At 50.6% G+C, this 14,928-nt stretch overlaps 1 protein-coding gene across 1 annotated transcript in view; it reads right to left on the reverse strand.

The window, feature by feature from the left end:
- The window catches only part of NMT1 (N-myristoyltransferase 1), a 37,885-nt gene that overhangs the window by 18,887 nt on the left and 4,070 nt on the right, over positions 1-14,928 (reverse strand). The window contains exons 2-3 of the mRNA XM_073326244.1: positions 3,984-4,095; positions 1,864-2,005 (exon numbers count right to left, since the gene is read on the reverse strand). Of these exons, the coding sequence (XP_073182345.1) occupies positions 1,864-2,005; positions 3,984-4,095 (254 nt within the window). The remainder of the gene's footprint in view (positions 1-1,863; positions 2,006-3,983; positions 4,096-14,928) is intronic.

The following is a 14,928-nucleotide window of genomic DNA, read 5'->3' on the forward strand; positions in this document are numbered from 1 at the left end:
TGACAAATGGATACAGAGCTAGCCAGACGTGACATGGGCGGCAAGGGGGATCAGACAGAGGCTTCTTCAAAGGAGTTGCTGAAAAGAGCCAATTTCCCAGTCATCGCAAGGAGGAACAAACCCTGGGTCACCTAAGAAAACTAACAGTTTGGCCACTGTGATGTAAAGCTCTTCTCAGCTCAGTTTGGACTAGGGTGGGCGTTGCCAGAAGCAGAAAGAAGAAGCAATGCAATCACACAGACACCACGGGAGTTTCTGCAGAGATCTGCTCCAATTCCTCCAGGACGCAAAGTCCTTCCAGAGACACAGCTCTCCGCATCAAAGAGCTTCTCTTCCTTTCAAAACCATTTGTCAGCTGAGCATTGTGGCCAGGACAGAGGAATGGCTCATTACTGGACAGCATCACTTCAGTGCACACTCACCAAGTCAGACGCAGTTATTAGTGCGCAAGTGACCTAAAATCCCCCTTCGAACAGGGTCAGCACAAGTCTTACTGGGGGAAGCTGCTGCTTTTCCAAAGAACTACTCCAGAGATAATGCCCAGGCCAGCTTGGCCAGCTGAACTATGAGCAGATCAGACTTCTTGTCACGATCCCGCCCTGCTGAGGAGATTTACTGCTTTTCCCTTACGTCGAGAGATTGAGAGCAGACTAGTGGGCGTCAGGATTCCTGGATTTGATTACCAGCTCTGCACCGGTGTCACAGCAACACTGGCAAAGTCTGTGTCTCAGTGTCCCCGCTGTCGAACAAAGAAGCAGATTAAGCCATTGATGGACCTGTTCTCCATGAACTTGCCTAATTCTTTTTTGAACCCAGTTATACTTTTGGCCTTTACAACATCCCCGGTAATGAGGTTCTTCCTTTTGTTTTAAACCTGCTGACCATTAATTTTGTTGGGTGACGCCACGTTCATTGAGATGTGAAGGGGTAAATAATACTTCCTTATTCAAGTACTCAAACAGGAGAAGAGGGGATTTGAAACAACAAGTTCGATTAAGAGAGACTTGAATATGACCTGTGGAGATCTCAGCAACTTTCCTTGGAACTTGGCAAAACTGATCAAATGCAGGGTTGGTTTAATTGTTAAAGGAACTTGGAACCAGCAGTTTCCACTGACAAAACAAAGATGAGACAAATATGAGCAAATGTTATGGCTCTAACTTTAAAAATATTATTTTCAACTGCAAACTTATACCAACTTAAGCGGAGTCTTTAGGATCTCGGCAATTTACGTTTCAAATATTGGGTATCCCTGACAGCCTTACTGTGCTTGGGCTGTGCTGGGTGGTGTTATTATGGAAGAAAAACAAAATGAAGTAAACCTACCTAAGCCAGCCCAAATACTAAGGTGATGGGTCCAAAAGGAGAATCTCGACAGAGAGCCTTGCAAGTTAGTTATGATAATGTACCGGCCCTGGCATAAGTCTTAGTCACCTATCTGCACCATGACAATAGTGAACAACAATGGAAGGAAATATAGTCTAGTGGATCAGGCACTAGAATGGGACTCAGAACACCTGGGTTCAATTCCTGCCTGCCCGCAACTCCCAGTGTGACCTTGGGCCAGTCCTTTAGTCTCCCCGTGTTGGTTTCTCCTATCTGTAAAACACGGATAAGGTTTCCTTATCTCACATGGGCGCTGTGAGGATAGAATCCATTTATAATGATGAGGGACAGAGGAGTATCAAGCTACAAAGAGAACGATAAATATTGACCAACCAAAAACCTGCTTCAGGAAAGGCTGGGCTAGGCAGACTCCGGATACAGAAGTTTGGGGTTTACCACCACCCAGGACACAGTCATGGTCATGGTGAAGGGATCCAGGACACACTAGTGTAGGAAGGATGCCCATAAGGTACTTACCTAGTTTGGGTACCGGCTGTGTGTCCCAGAACTGGTAGCTGCGCTTGCTGGCCTCCTCCATGGTCTTGGCGGGTCCCTGACCTACAGAGAACAATTCAATGGCTTTCTGAATCTCCTGGATCCTCTCAGCTGGCAGTTTCACCTGAGTAGCAGAGAAAGGGGCACAAGACGACAGACCAGTGAGCCATGCTACCAGACTCTGTCGGCTCCTGGAGCTTGAGTCTAAAACAGACAAGAAGGAAGGTCCTACCACCTGTGCCTCGACTTGCTCTGGGCATTTGAATGAGGGCAGCGCTTGCGGGTGGGGATGGGGAATTAGGAGGTGCAGGGAGCACAAAGGATATTATTGCCCGTCCTGCTCATGTCTCTCCCACAATACTCTGTGGAATGACATTGACATGCCCCCCATCTCCAGGGCGTTAGCTGCGTCCAAGGCACGTCTGTATTAAGAAACTGTAAAGTACAGGCACGGGAGCCCAGGGGCCAGCAGGACAAGTGAAGCGAGCCATCCTCAAGGCCGCTCCTTGGGCAGGAAGAGCGGCCCAGCAGACACATACCAGCACTCGGCTCTCACAGTGAGATCTGCTTTGGCCCTATCTTTCACCTCCTATTAAGCCAGGACTTTGCAAACTGGTAATTGCAGCTGCGTGATGCAAACAGCAGCAAAAACACCATGGCCATTAGGACCCAGGGAAACAAGTGCAGCAGCATGGCTCTCTCCCTCCTCATCTTGCCCTGCCCAGCCCCTCTTCCCCCCCCCCCCAAAATCTCCTCTCTAGTGATGCAGCATTTGTATTAGGATAATGCCCAGAGGCTCCAGCTGAGATCAGGAGACCACTGCGTTCAGAGCTGTACACACACACACAGGAATTTACCATCCAAAGGCCCCCCCAGAGGGGCTGTTACTTGCCCTCACTCAGTGACAGAGCCAGGAATAGAACTCAGGTTTCCCAGAGTCCCAGTCCAGTGCCCTACACACCAGGCCACAGTGTGTGTTATGGCAGTTCCTCCTCCTCCCCTCCCCAGCCACCTGCCCCCCATGTCCAGTGCTGCTGCTGAGAAGCACTGCTTAAAGGTGACGAGGAGTCAGCTGCCTTAACCACAGCCCCTGCTGCTTCTCCAGCTCCTCCCCAGCAGCACTGCCCTGGAGCAGAGCACAGTGCAGGCCCAGGGGAGGAAGAGAGCAGCCCAGCCAGCAGCAGCCATTCCTACTGCCCCATAGCCAGCAGCACCCTTCTCTCCCCTCTCCCTCCGCCATACTTCACACACCCAGGATTACCCACAGCTCCGGGGGGGACCTGAAGGATTAGAATAATAGAATCATAGAACTGGAAGGGACCTTGAGAGGTCATCTAGTCCAGTCCCCTGCAAACGAGGCAGGACTAACTATTATCTAGACCATCCCTGACAGGCGTTTGTCTAACCTGCTCTTAAAAATCCCCAATGATGGAGATTCCACAACCTCCCTGGGCAATTTATTACAGTGCTTAACCACCCTGACAGTTAGGAAGTTTTTCCTAATGTCCAACCTAAACTGCACCTGCTGCAATTTAATTTGACTGTGGGACTGGAGTTCAGTGCTTTGGGGTTTGAGGTGCAGACAGTTTGAAGTCCCCTGAATTGAGCAAATCAGGATCAGATGTTGTCCAAAAAGCAGACAATACTGGCCCTGTCTCCAGTGCAGGCAAGGGCAAGACACTGGCAGGCGGTGGAAGGGTCTGGCTGGCACAGAGAGCAGTGAGCCTCTCCTGGCCACCACACAGCAAGGCAGCAGCTGACTGGCCACAAGCGCCAGTCTGGGCATGCTTACTACAGCACTGGTGCTAGCTTGCATTTCCTAGCAAAGGGTCGTGTCCAGGCCCAGATCTGCCCACAAACATCTGCTAGCATCAGTGGGAGTTCTGGCACATGGATCAAGGCTCGGAGAGGGCCCTAAATCTTAGAGCTCTGAGTAACAGAATGCCAAGGGCAAGTCTCAGCATCGGTAGCCTCTTTCCCCACCCACGAGTCATGTTGGAGACACACACATACACACACACAGAGGATATATTCTCTCTCCAAAGGGCAGGCTCTCATCTGGGGGAAAGACCCACCAGCCTGGTGGTCAGGGGGCAGTTCACCTTTACTGGCTGATCCTGAGCCGGATCAAGTTGTTCTCCTCCCTTCTCTTTCTTCCGTTTCTGTTTCTTTTTCTTCTTTTTGGCTCCACTGTCATCCACTGGACTTAAGCCGCTAGGGAACAAAGTAAACATCATTGGAGCGTTTTCTGAGGGCATTTATACAGTCTCAGCATCTCGAGAGAAAACAAAGGGCTCCCTGTTCTAAGTCAGACCCGAAGATGCATCACACCTGCTCCAGGAGCCTGAATAATCCACAAACAAGGAATGCAGCCAAGAGTGCATTTCCTGGGCTAGTTTCAAGCCCATTTCTTAGCGACGGCACTTCCCAGAAAAAGCCTCTAATAAAGGAAGGTTAAAAATATTCATCCTTTTTCAGACTGGTACCGCTGCCCAGCGCTGCAGGATCTGAGCATCTTCTGCCTGACACAGGCTGGCGAGAGGGAGTCCCCAGGGGGACAGAGGCTGGGGCTCCCCTCCCACTCTGGGAAAGGCGGACGCTGTGAATGTCGTTCCAGTTATGAAGGAAATCAAAGAGGACGGTATCACAGCATTTCCTGAGGCTGCTCAGACTCTGGATTCATCTAGATTCCTCTGGGAGCTGCCTCCCCTGAGGATGTTCTGCCCCGGGCTCTGCCATGCTCTCTCCTGGGCTGTACACCCTACATGGCCCCCGAGGAGCTCCGCTGTATTGGCGGGGGTTGGGGTTCAGAGACCGAAATGTACGCGAACGCAGCGGAGACAATCTGTGAACTGCCCCACCACAGAGGGAATTTTCTGTTCTTCTTGCTTGATCTTACCAGTTTGGGGAAGTTAACGAATCTGGCCCATACTCTGTATTGGTACATCCATACCAGTGGCAGAGCTTGTGTGGGGGGTTCAGAGGCATTCCCACCCACGCACAGAGCAATCAGTAGGTGCCCAGGAGACCAGCGGCACAGGGAATGCTGGTAACTAAGAATTCCAAGACACAAGCCAATCTCCACACTCCTCCTTAAACGTCAGAGCTCCCCAAGCCATGGCTCATCGGGCTGATGTGGCTAAGGCACTTCAGTTTCATAGCAAACAGTACCCAAGGGAGCGGCCAGCATCACACCCGAGGGCCTTTGAGTGCCCTGACCTGAAGGATTAGGTGCCCGTTTTACAGCTGGGTGAACTGGAGCTGGCCTTTCAGCAAGATTGCATGAGACTCGAACCCACAACTTCAGCATTGACCTTCAGCCACCGCACCTGAAAACCACATTAACCCTCAGCTGCTCCTCAAAACCACAGGGACTAACCTGCAGGATCTGAACAAAACACAGAGAGAAGGAACGACGTCCTGCCCTGTGCAGAGCATATGTAACACCAACTAGCAGGGGCAGAGAGAAGGAGCAGAGAATGGAGTAGCCAATTTGAGAGTCACACCTTTCTGCGGTAACCCTTGGAGGCAGATCACCAGCCCTTCCCCAAAACATCCCGATGCCCCGGGAGCTGAGCAGCGGTCAGGGCAGCCAGGGAGGCCAGACAGGAGGTTAGCAGTCCTGGGACGGGAGGACGTTCTACCAAAGGGACCCTGAACACAAGGGCTACAGGAGGCAAATGAGTAGTGCCCTACCAAATTCACGGCAGAAAAAAATGCGTCTTTTGTGTGCTTTTACCCTGTACTATACAGATTACATGGTGCAGACCAGGGTTTCTGAAAGTGGGGGTCCTGACCCAAAAGGAGGTCACAAGGGGGTCGCAAGGATAGTGGGGGGGGGTTGCGATATTGCCACCCTTACTTCTGCTCTGGCTTGAGAACTGGGTGGTCAGAGAGCCGCGGTTGCTAAGTGGACGCCCAGGTCTGAAGGCAGCACCCTGCCAGCAGCAGAACAGAAATAAGGGTGGCAATGTCATGCCATGCCATGCCACCCTGACCTCTGTGCTCCTGCCCGCAGAGCCGAGAGGCTGGAGAGTGGTGGCTGCTGGCCAGGGGCCCAGCTGCGAAGGCAGCGGCCCAGAAGGAAGGGGGCAATCCCACACCAGGCCACCCTGACTTCCGCACTGTTGTTAGTGGAGACTCTGCCTTCAGAGCTGGGCTCCCAGCCCGCAGCCGCCACTCACGGCACAGAAATAAGGGTGGCCACGACCCTCTTACAATAACCTTGTGACCCCCCCAACCCCCTTTTGGGTCAAGACTCCTACAGTTACAACACCATGAAAATTCAGATTTAAATATCTGAAATCATGAAATTCATGATTTTCAAAATCCTATGACCGTGAAATTGATCAAAATGACCTGTGAATTTGGTAGGGCCCTTCACACGAGGTGAGGAGAGAGCAAGAAGTCTTTTGCTCCTCATAAGTCAGGTGACACATGCCCAACAGCTCCTCTTGAAATGCTTTACTGTCCCAGTGGAACCAGCCGACCCAGCCCCTGGCAACTGACACCCCTTCGGACAGTAAGACACAATATAACCCAATCGCATAGCACAGCTAGGCTGCCCAGGCGCCAGAATTTGACCAGCACAGGCCTAGCCAGCTGCCGCTCAGAGCAAGCAGCAGGAGACCCCGGAGGAAGCCAGAAAGGGGATGTTTTGCAGCAAGTGGAGAGAAGAGGCACCTCAACCGCACACTCAGCCAGCAGCCGATCCGCCCTCCAGCCCCAGACCTGCACCCAGACCCCTGCTGAGCTCACAGGTCAGTTGGTTTGCAGACCCCAGAATACAGAGCATTTCTTTGGGTGTCAGCCAAGAGCTGCATCCTTCACAAACTGGCTATTATCTGCACTGGGCAAGACCTACACAAGGAGAAATTCTGGGCATGGCTACACTGGAAACTTCAAAGCGCTCCCGCAGCAGCGCTTTGAAATGCGAGTGTGGTCGCGTGCGAACGCTGGGAGAGAGCTCTCCCAGCGCTCCTGGTACTCCACCTCCATGAGGGGATTAGCTCCCAGCGCTCGGAGCCTGTTTACACTAGCGCTTTATAGCACTCTGACTTGCTGCGCGCGCGGGAGGGGGGAGAGGGGGGAAGGAGGTTGTGATTTTTCACACCCCTGAGCCAGCAAGTTAGAGTGCTATAAAATGTAAGTGTAACCAATTGGTCACGCAATCACAGTCATGAAGGTCGCTATCTTAAAACAAAAAAACTTCAAATCCAGACTCCAGCGAGAAACTGCTGAATTGGAATTCATTTGCAAATTGGATACTATTAATTTAGGCTTAAATAGAGACTGGGAGTGGCTAAGTCATTATGCAAGGTAGCCTATTTCCTCTTGTTTTTTCCTACCCCCCCCCCCCCAGATGTTCTGGTTTAACTTGGAGAGTGGTCAGTTTTGAAGGGGTTTTACCAGCAGGAAAGTGAGTTTGTGTGTGTATGGGGGTGGGGGGGATGTGAGAAAACCTGGATTTGTGCTGGAAATGGCCCACCTTAATTATGCACATTATAGGGAGAATGGTCACTTTGGATGAGCTATTACCAGCAGGATAGTGAGTTTGTGTGTCTGGTTTTTGGGAGGGGGGTGAGGGGGTGAGAGAACCTGGATTTGTGCAGGAAATGGCCCAACTTTATTATCATGCACATTGTGTAAAGAGTTGTCACTTTGGATGGGCTATCACCAGCAGGAGAGTGAATCTGTGGGGGGTGGGGGGGTGGAGGGTGAGAAAACCTGGATTGGTGCTGGAAATGGCCCGCCTGGTGATCACTTTAGATAAGCTATTACCAGCTGGACAGTGGGGTGGGAGGAGGTATTTTTTCATATTCTCTGTGTATATATAAAGTCTGCTACAGTTTCCACGGCATGCATCCGATGAAGTGAGCTGTAGCTCACGAAAGCTCATGCTCAAATAAATTGGTTAGTCTCTAAGGTGCCACAAGTACTCCTTTTCTTTTTGCGAATACAGACTAACATGACTGTTACTCTGAAACCAACCAAGCCCTGAGTTACAGGACCTTAGACAGGACTGTGAACTGAGGGGCCATGTCTATGAACTACCCTCAGCTCCCGGGTCTGCCGCGGAAACCCCAGGCACTCAGCACCTTGCAGAGTCGGACACCGTAAGTGTATCTAACGGTTACGCTGCCAATTACAGGAATGGAGAATTAACGAAGAACAAACAACAACATAATATCGGGGCCTGGAAAACGTACTGGCACTTTCTAGCTGGAGAACTAAGCTCACTAGCCAGGGTAAAAACTAGAATTTAAACACTTCCTAGCTGCTGTAGCCAAACTCACTGCACTCACCAGGGCTCCTGGCATCCCTCCACACACCCCCTGCGTGCCACCAGGGACTCCCTGCACCTCCACCCTACCTCCACAGCAGGAGCTCTGCATGTCCCCCATTTCAAAGGCTCTGGGTACCTCCCATCCCTCCTTCCCCCCCATAGTAGGATCCTCGGTTCTCCCCGCATGCCAGGGGCTGTGCGTCACCCGTTTTCCCAGTGCCAGGGGGTTTGTGTGCCACCCCATTCTCCCCTCCCATTCCATTCCAGGGGCACTCTGTAGGTTAGAGTGTCCATTACAGGAAGTTGTTCCGGAATAGCTGAAGAACTCAATACGGAGATAAGCCCCGAGTCATTCAGGGTGTCAAGGAAGGAAAGGGAGGAGGAAAGGCAGAGCTGAGATAGGGGTGGTGTTATGCTGGAAGGTGCTAATGGCTGCCATCAACCAGTCTTTGATTTACAGTGAGTTCCAGAGTTGAGTGAGGCTGGTCTACTAATCAGATGCCAGGGGCTTCACGGGTCCCCCGATTTGCATCAGAATCAATAGGGTTTTGTACCCTGGTGCCTAGAACATTCCCGACACTTTGGAATTGATCAGAGACAGTGTTCAAGAGACAGACACCAGCACGCCGAGCGTCACACCTGGCTCTGCTCAGCCAGGAGGTGAAACGGTGGTGGGCGGCCCTGGAGCTATTCACTGGGCCAGCAGAATGAAAATCGGGGACGGAGGGAAACGATGATCAGCAGAAGCCCCCACCATCCTCCCAGCAACCAGGGGGCTCTGGGGCCAAGGAGCGTGCTCCTTTTCCTGTCCTTCCCTTCCCTACCAACGATGGCACAGCACTGGGCTGCCACCCAGTCTGTGTAGGAACATCACCTCCCAGCCGCTGGGCTGCCACCCGCAGCTCTCGTAGATACTTCTCTGGCTCCCACTGCCATAGACTTGGGAGTCCCTCGCAAGCCTACGGGTCGTGCAGTGCTTCTGTCCCTACTGTAAGGCAGAGAGGCTGACTGTCTGTCCAAGGTCACGCAGGGAGTCTATGGCAGAGCAGAAAGTGAACCCAGGTCTTTTGAGTCCCAGGCTAGGGCCAAACCATGCAGCCACCCTTCTTTTCAAGAGCCTGGCTTCTGCCCTGTGCGTTGCTCCTGACAGTACAGCTCTCTTCAGGCCTCTGGCTATTAGGGCTGGTAAATTTTACAAGTTCTGTGCATGGGGCAAAGAGCTGAGTGGTGGCTGGGGTGGGAAAGATGGAAAAACTGACACCATCATTTTATAGCACCCTTGTGGATGCTCACTGAGTCACTGAACTTAGAGCCATGAGTGGTCACTGCTCTCAGGCTAAGACTGTGATTCCGCATCAGACAGACGCCTGCCCCCGCACGGGCCACGCTGACAACAGGGCCGTGCAGGCACGCAGATCCACCTGTACGCAGCTCAGCACAGGACTGGGGTGAACCGAGGAGCTGACCTGCTAGAAGAGACAAGTGGACGGAGCAGGGCAGAGAACGGAGGGAAAGGAAAAACAGACTGGCTGAGACACTGGAAGCCATGCAGGAGAAGGTTTAACGGAAGCTGGAGAGATGCAGTAAGTTACATTTTTAAAATAGGAGAGTGGGTTGAAAGTACACTCAAGTAAATACAGCACCCAGCTGTATTCAGACTCTCTCCCGAGTGAAACTGACCTGACTCCTCTTGGTTTCACTGCTGCCCACAGGGTTTCCAATAGCAGCAGCGAAACCTGACAAGACTAATCCGCTGTCAGGACCGCAGCAAGGCAAGGCTCCTGCATAGCCGCAGCCGCCGCACTGGAACCCAGCAGCCTTGGGAAGACCGTGCTGCAGCAGTGTGCGTCTGGGCCACGTCTTCACAGCCAAAAAGCAGCTCCCTAGTGAAAGCCTCGAGTCTGCCGAAATTAAGGGCATTTGCCTGGGAAAGATTCCTACTCAGTTACACCTAACTTCGCCTCCAGGATCTCTGCTCCTGATGGTCTCTCAAAGCCCAAGCCGGAGGCTCTTTGTAATTTATTTTCTGAACAGCTTGGCAGGTTTGAAAGCAGGTTGCTAGGCTGGGGGGGGAGGGGAAGATCTTTTCCTTTGCAAACATCACATTTTATGCAGAAATCATTCAGACAAAAAGTGGACCCCACCCACCAGACTGACTGTACGGTCACTTCGCACAGTGGAACTGCCCTTAATAGCTCAAAACCATCCAGACAACACAGCAGCAGTTAGAGGAGACAGAACGAGCGCACAGACAGTTTGCCAAGACACAGGGGGTAAAATCATTCATTGGTACCTTTAATAACCCCCCAGTGAGAGGAGCCCAAGTTCAGGGGAGTTTTGATCTGGAGGTTTAAACAGGGGACTGAAAAGCCACAGTCCTGAACTCTATTCCCAGCTCTGCCATTGCTTGCTGGGTGATATTGGGCAAGTCACTTCACCTCCCCGTGCCTCAGTTTCGCCATCGGTACAATGGGAATGTAGTTCACCTGCCTCACTGGTGAGACACTTTGGACCTATAAATGCTGCGTAGTACAGGTCTCATCTGCCAGATGGCACCTCCAGAAACACAAGACGCGCGCGGTGTTCTGGGGCAGTGCTGCGGTGCTGACTAAGAGGAAAGTAACCAACATCACTTCCTACAGCAGTTAAAATATTCCTTGGAGTTCTCCTACCCAGTCAGCATGTCTCTGCTTATTGGGCAAGCCCTGAGGCGATCCCAGCCAGAGAGGGGCACAGCTGCAGTTTATGCCCGATTAAAAAAGTTATTTTAAAACGCACGCAGTGAATTTCCCCCCAACCTGCCCACAGAGAATTCAAATGACAGCTCTGTTCACAGGCCTTGGTGTATTTGCCCCAAAGGATGTTTGAATGCATGTTCAAACAGAGCAGTAAGGAGTCACCTTTTATTATATAGTGCAGGACTAGTAAAGGTCACTTGATTCACCCACATTTACTATAAACCACGCAGGTCTTGGACCTTGTCTGTACTACGGGGACTCCAGGCGCACGGCTGAGGCGCTGTATTATGCGGATGTAACCCTGTAGCTTAGTACAGCGACAAAGGGCTTTTTCTGTCTGTGTAGGAACATCACCTCCCATCTACGCCAGGGGTGAGGCCACCAAAGCTAGTGTGCTCGGGGTTAAAAGAAAAGGAGGACTTGTGGCACCTTAGAGACTAACAAATTTATTTGCGCATAAGCTTTCACGAGCTACTGCTCACTTCATCGGTGTTGGATTCTTCTGAGGGACGATACTATGTCAATCTACATTTTAAGCGTAGATTAAGCCTCAGAGTGATGTTCTACCCCAGAGCCTCTAAAGCAGCTCCTTGCTCCTGCCCAGACCTACTCTGTGTGCATCTCTGCTTATTTCCCATCAGCGCCTGTGTGGAAGAGCAGGCTGAGCTCCAATCTGTCTCATGAATCAAACTACTGGGCGAGTGCAGACTCTGCAATGCTTATTGCTGGTGGTGGCTGGCAGAGACGTATGAAGCAGAAACAAAATAGCTTGATTTTTCTGGCTGCCAGGCTGGGTTTTTGAGGGGAAGCAGTTAGAAGAATCCTGTCCTGATCTGCAAATGGAGCAGCTGCGATACGGAAGACACCAAGGGGGAATAACTAGAGACCTGCCATTTCTAGGTGGATACTTACTGTGGCCCAGGGAGGCTACCTGCACTAGGGGGCAATGCAAGCTCCTGGATGACAGAAATGTCTCCACTGGTGTTCAAAGGTATAATCGCCCTACTTAGCAGATGAGACCTTCAAGACGTTTAGGACCTTCACACTGCAGCCTTGATAATTAAGGGCAAAACTGATTAAGATCACAGGGCTTGTAGGCCAAGGGGAAGCATGACTATCAAACAGGAATCCCAATCTGTCTCAGAATTTCGTCTGTTTTCTTTCCTTTGCTATGTAAAACCCCAAGGCTCTTCTTTCTCCACTTTGGTGCTGGAGAACAAGCATCGGCCTTGTCTACATGAGCAACATTTAACATCTTCAGAACCATGTGCTCGCCACGCATACGGACAAGGCCCTTCATGCCCACACTCAGACGATCTCCAGGCAGCAGACTGGTGCCAAAGGCCAGTTCAGTGCCAATGCAGCTGGAGGTCGCTGGTGTAACAGCACAAAGAGTGCCTGCTTTCCTGTGGTACCACAGTACACCTGCAGCTTCTTGAGAGCTCCCTCCCTGAACGCACTCCAATGGGCTAGAATAGTTCCAGGTTAGCCATGGGGCAAATCTGCCCTTACTGAGTTTCTGTCTGAAGCAATGGGATCTTCCGAACAGTGCTCACAGGGTTCCATTTCTTTGAATCCCCGAGACTCTGCCAGATGGGGTGGGTCGGACACCCATTGTTATCATATTAGTGCAGGACATTTCTCGTAACTTTCCAAATTGCCCAGAGGATCTAAGCAGAAGCCATCGCTCCTCGCAATGAATTGAATTCACTCCCATCCAGGCTTTTAAGCTCTCTGCCTGGAAATTGATCTGGTTATTGCATATTCTAGGCAATGGGAAGTGCAGGAAAGGCTGCATGATGAAAGAGCTGGCTCACCCCTCCCTCCCACCGTTTGCGATGGATAGCATCTCGCACGTATGGCAGGGAGGGGGAAAGGAGCTAAAATCTCCACCTTGGAACTGACATTCAAACAAAGCATGATATACTATTTAAGTGAACTATCCAGGCAGGTTCCAGGCTAGATTTTACCTGGATGTGGAGGCATTCACTGCAAACAGCATAATCAACCTTAACTGAAAACTGACTGAAATGCCAAATGCAACCAAGATCTAGAAATGCACCATCACTGAAATCCCTGGTTATACAGTCAGGACAGTAACATCATGAAACTCCACGTTTATTCCCCTTGTGACTTCAGATCTAACACCCTTCGTTTTCAAGAGTGCGTGGTGGGGAGAGAATCTTTCAAACTGCCAACTCAACCTGGGTTTGCGGAGTCCTGGCTGCCTCAGAAACAGTCAAAGCTTAGCTGACACTTCTGATGAAGTAGAGCAGACTCCAGCTTGTTTTCCCTTGATTTTATCAGCTCCTACCAGGAGAAATACTTTGCATCAGTTAAGGCATCAGGTGTGACTCAGACACAGATGGAAGAGACACACTGGGTAACAAGGAGTTATTTTTTTTATAGTCACTTTTCTAAACATAACCTGAAATGCAAACCAAAGTCGCAGGAGTTTTGTTACTCAAAAAGTGAAAGAGAAAAAATCCAGAGAATAAAGGAAAGAAAATGGCACCACAGTCTTTCAGTTCTCCTTCAACACTGCCCCCCCACCCAAAAAGCTGGAAATGTAGTTGTAGATGCTCACATACCAGACTGAAGGACCTACATAAACTCCCCACTGCAGAGCTCAGCTCCCTGGTCAAAAAGATCCCAAACAACGGTCAGTCAGTGAGATCATTTTCTGTCCCGTATTTAGATGCTTGAAAATCTTCTGGGCAAGCCCACTGCTAATCAGGCCTGATACTTACACAGGTAATCTCATTAGAGTCCAGAGGGCTGTGAGAAGGAAGGCTGAATGATATTTTTAAGAGGCTGTCCAGATGGCAAATTACATGTTGTGGGGCAGAAAGCAAGAGAATGTAAATACAGCACTAAGTGTTACTGTGCTCTACACCAGTGTTTCTCAAGGGCCGGTCCCTGAGATCTTCCCTGACACCATTTAGGAAGGCAGCAAGCTGGGCTCTGGTGTCGAAAAGGTTGAGATACACGGCTCTATACCATTCAGAAACTAAACTCCATGGAGTTCCTCTGATGGGGGATTTACAGAGCACATCCCTTCATGGTGCCAGAGAAGGGGATGACTTACAAAATTAGAGAAGCTGCACCAACATTTCTAAACAGACCACCCAGAGAAGCCCCCGTCCGTCACCCTCCCCTGCTGCATTTATACCACCCAGGCATCCCAACCAGTTGTGGTCCAGCCTGTACAGACAGCACAAGGCAGTAGTGCAAGCTTCCCCTTCCCCACAGGGACAGCAGCAACGCCCACAACAGCTGCTCACTGTGCGGCTGCGGGCGGGGATTCTACATTGTGCACTGATGCCCACGTGGGAGAGCACCGTGTGACCCATGTCAGGTGTGAATCCAAAGTCTCTCGAGAAGAACATCACCACTGTGTTCCTGCTACAGCCTCCACTTTTGGACCACTCTACAACCCAAATAATGTCAAAATACTTCTTGACCGATACTGACAAGAGACACCACCGAAATGCAGCCATTTCAGGTACGGAGAGCGGCAGTCGACTGGCACACAGCACAATAGTGCCAATGACCAAGGCTACAACGGTTTACAGGCTTCCTATAGGTGAGAGCACAATCAAGAATAGGACTTGTTTTATTTCTATGAACTTTTTTTTTTTTAAACTAAACAGTGATCAGAGAAAATATTAAACTACACTCGCTCTCTAGAAAAGTAAACCATTCAGCCTTATCACAGACTCTCTGAAACAGGCTCATTTGATACTTTACAGCACTGATAAACCAGTTCCCCTCTTTCCTACCCTTAAAAAACCAGTCAGCACTATTGCTAATAATTAAGTTAGACCTGGCTTTTTCAGTCTTGTAGCAAAAACACAAAGGCCCTTTGACAGGGAATGGGGCACCGAGGAGAGAGAGAGAACTCCTCAAATTGTTTTGCAAGTCCACTTAGCAAACAGTTGCGTGACAGGTGGTATATTAAGGCTGAATTTCAAAATGCTTCTCTCCACCCCAATTTGTTGTTTGATAGCATGAATTGTGGGC

This window comes from Lepidochelys kempii, chromosome 27 (assembly GCF_965140265.1).
Source record: "Lepidochelys kempii isolate rLepKem1 chromosome 27, rLepKem1.hap2, whole genome shotgun sequence".
Classification (NCBI taxonomy): Eukaryota; Metazoa; Chordata; order Testudines; family Cheloniidae; genus Lepidochelys; species Lepidochelys kempii.